The sequence below is a fragment of the Mus caroli genome, chromosome 17 (assembly GCF_900094665.2).
Source record: "Mus caroli chromosome 17, CAROLI_EIJ_v1.1, whole genome shotgun sequence".
Taxonomy (NCBI): Eukaryota; Metazoa; Chordata; class Mammalia; order Rodentia; family Muridae; genus Mus; species Mus caroli.
This window is the reverse complement of record NC_034586.1, coordinates 53,642,048-53,644,529: the sequence shown is the minus strand read 5'-3', so window position 1 is coordinate 53,644,529 and position 2,482 is coordinate 53,642,048. Positions and strand designations below refer to the sequence as shown.

Here is a 2,482-nt window from a genome sequence, read left to right as displayed (position 1 = left end):
GTCATCCTGGGCTACATGAGACCCGGTCCCACTGATCCCTACCTTAAAAAAAGAAAGAAAGAAAGAAAGAAAGAAAGAAAGAAAGAAAGAAAGAAAGAAAGAAAGAAAGAAAGAAAGAAAGAAAGAAAGAAAAGAAAGAATTTTTAAAGCATTTTTATTGTGTGCAGATGTGGCAGCGTGGAGCTCATCTGCTAGGCTCTGCAGCTATCCCCAACACTCATCTCCGGGACTCTCCATCTGTCTACACCAAAGTTCTGTCTCTGTTCAGCACTAACTCCATTCTGCTTCCTGCCTTGGGAGCTGGAGTCAGGAGGACCAGGAATTCAAATTCATCCTTACCTACTTGGTGAGTTTGAGACCAGTCTGGGCTACATGCCACCCTGTTTCAAAACAAAGCAAATGAATAAATAACTATTGGTTAGGTACCATTCGGAGGACCACACTGGCTCTTCCTGAGCCATGGGAACTAAGATGTGGACACTATGGGAAGACAGGGTCAGCCATGCTGCCTACCATCATGCTTGTGAGCTCACAAGCACTTTTGTGACCTCATCTTCCCCTTCCCCCCTAAATCGCAAGGCTGGATAACCAGCCACTTTCAGCTGGGAGCCAGATAGACGCCCCAGAGGACACTGAGACGGGGACCCTAATCCTTCAGCAGCTATGGGAGTCCATCTCCATCTCGAGGTAACTCAGCATCCTCGTTTGAAGGTTCAGACCTTGCTTAAGAGGGTCAAGGCCTTATTTAGGAAAGCTCCACTCTGCCCTACCCCCACCTCGCTCCCCACTACCCTACCACCTTCTGAAGCATGGAACCCAGGTGGCACACATATGTATGAGTATGTTTGGACATGTGGGTGAGAACAATCCTGAGCATCCTCCATCGTAGCAGGTAAGTCTGGGGAGTGAGATGGCACAGGCTGGACCAAAGGGAAAAAGCTTTGAGGCCCATATGGCACAGAGCACCTCCCTCCAGACAGAGTAAAACAACCTACACTGAGACCATGTGTGAGACCTTGTGGTAGTTCACACCTGTTATCCCAGCACTCAGGAAGCTGCAGGCAGAACATCAAAAAAGGTCAAGGACATTCTTGACTGTTTAGTGAGTTAGAGACCAATATGGGCTACTTGAGACCCTGTCTTAAAAGGGGAAAGGGGAGAAGAGAGGGAGGCTGGGGCTGAGGAGCTGGCTAAGGAGACAAAGTGCCTGACACTCCAAAGCATAAGGCTGGACTTCAGAACCCTAGAACCTGTGTAAATGCTGGGCAAGCCTGACAGCCACCTGTAACCCCAACAGCACAGAAATGAAACAGAGATGGGGGAGCAAGCTGGCTGGCTAGACCAGATCAACTGCTGAGCCTCTGGGCTCAAATGAGGAATTCTGCCTCCACATATAAGGTAGAGAGTGGTCCAGGATGACCCTGCACATCAACTTCTGGCCTAAACACACACACAAGAGACACATGCCACTGCAAACATGCATATACTCTCTCACACACAGTCCCACTCACATGCATGCATTCTCTCTGACACACACACAAAGTCACACATATCACTACACACACACTCACATATACACAGTAACACATACTCACATGCATGCACTCTCTCACTCTCACACGCACAAAGATAGGGAAACAGACTGGAGCAGTTAAGAGCTCTCACAGAGGACAAGAACTCAGTTCCCAGCAACCACATGCTGGCCCACAACCATCTGTAACTCCAGAGGCATTGAATCCAGTGTCTTTTTCTGTTCCTCTTGGATACCTTCACACACAAACAAAAAGTAAATCATTAAGAAAGTCAGAAATCAGCTGGGTGGTAGTGGCATATGCCTTTAATCCCAACATTTAGGAGACAGAGACAGGCAGATCTCTGTGAATTAGAGGCCAGCCTGATCTACACAGTGTGTCCCAGGACAGCCAGAGCTACAAAGTGAGAGCCTGCCACAAAACAAAAACAAAAACAAAAACACCACCTAATCACCCCCTCCAAGGAATTGTCCACATTGAGGCAGCAAACAGAAACAGCTCCTTTAGGGCTCCAGAGAGAGCAAGCTCCTTTAGGACTGAGTGTGGCCAAGCAGCGGCTGTTCTTGCAGGTTCTGGACACGGGAGAGCAGCTGAGGGTCCCTGTGGATGTCTTGGAAGAGGAAAACAAGGGGACCCTGTGGAAGTTTCTGCTCTCTGGAGCCATGGCTGGGGCAGTGTCTCGCACAGGGACAGCACCTCTGGACAGAGCCAGGGTGTATATGCAGGTTTGTCCATGGGACTGGGACCCTCTGTGAGGACAGTAAAGACGGAGTTGATGGAACTCAGGATGGACTGGAGCTAGACATAGAGCTCTCAAAACCTTGTTGCTGGGCTGGTGAGATGGCTCAGCAGGTAAGAGCACCCGACTGCTCTTCCAAAGGTCCTTAGTTCAAATCCCAGCAACCACATGGTGGCTCACAACCATCTGTAACAAGATCTGACTCCCTCTT

The 2,482-nt window shown here is 49.1% G+C and overlaps 1 protein-coding gene across 1 annotated transcript in view; it reads left to right on the top strand.

Annotated features, from left to right (window-relative positions):
- The first annotated feature begins 256 nt into the window (after positions 1-256).
- Positions 257-2,482, top strand: part of Slc25a41 (solute carrier family 25 member 41) — a 9,282-nt gene continuing 7,056 nt past the window's right edge. The window contains exons 1-3 of the mRNA XM_021149428.2: positions 257-346; positions 580-687; positions 2,102-2,257. Of these exons, the coding sequence (XP_021005087.1) occupies positions 664-687; positions 2,102-2,257 (180 nt within the window). The 5' untranslated portion in view covers positions 257-346; positions 580-663. The remainder of the gene's footprint in view (positions 347-579; positions 688-2,101; positions 2,258-2,482) is intronic.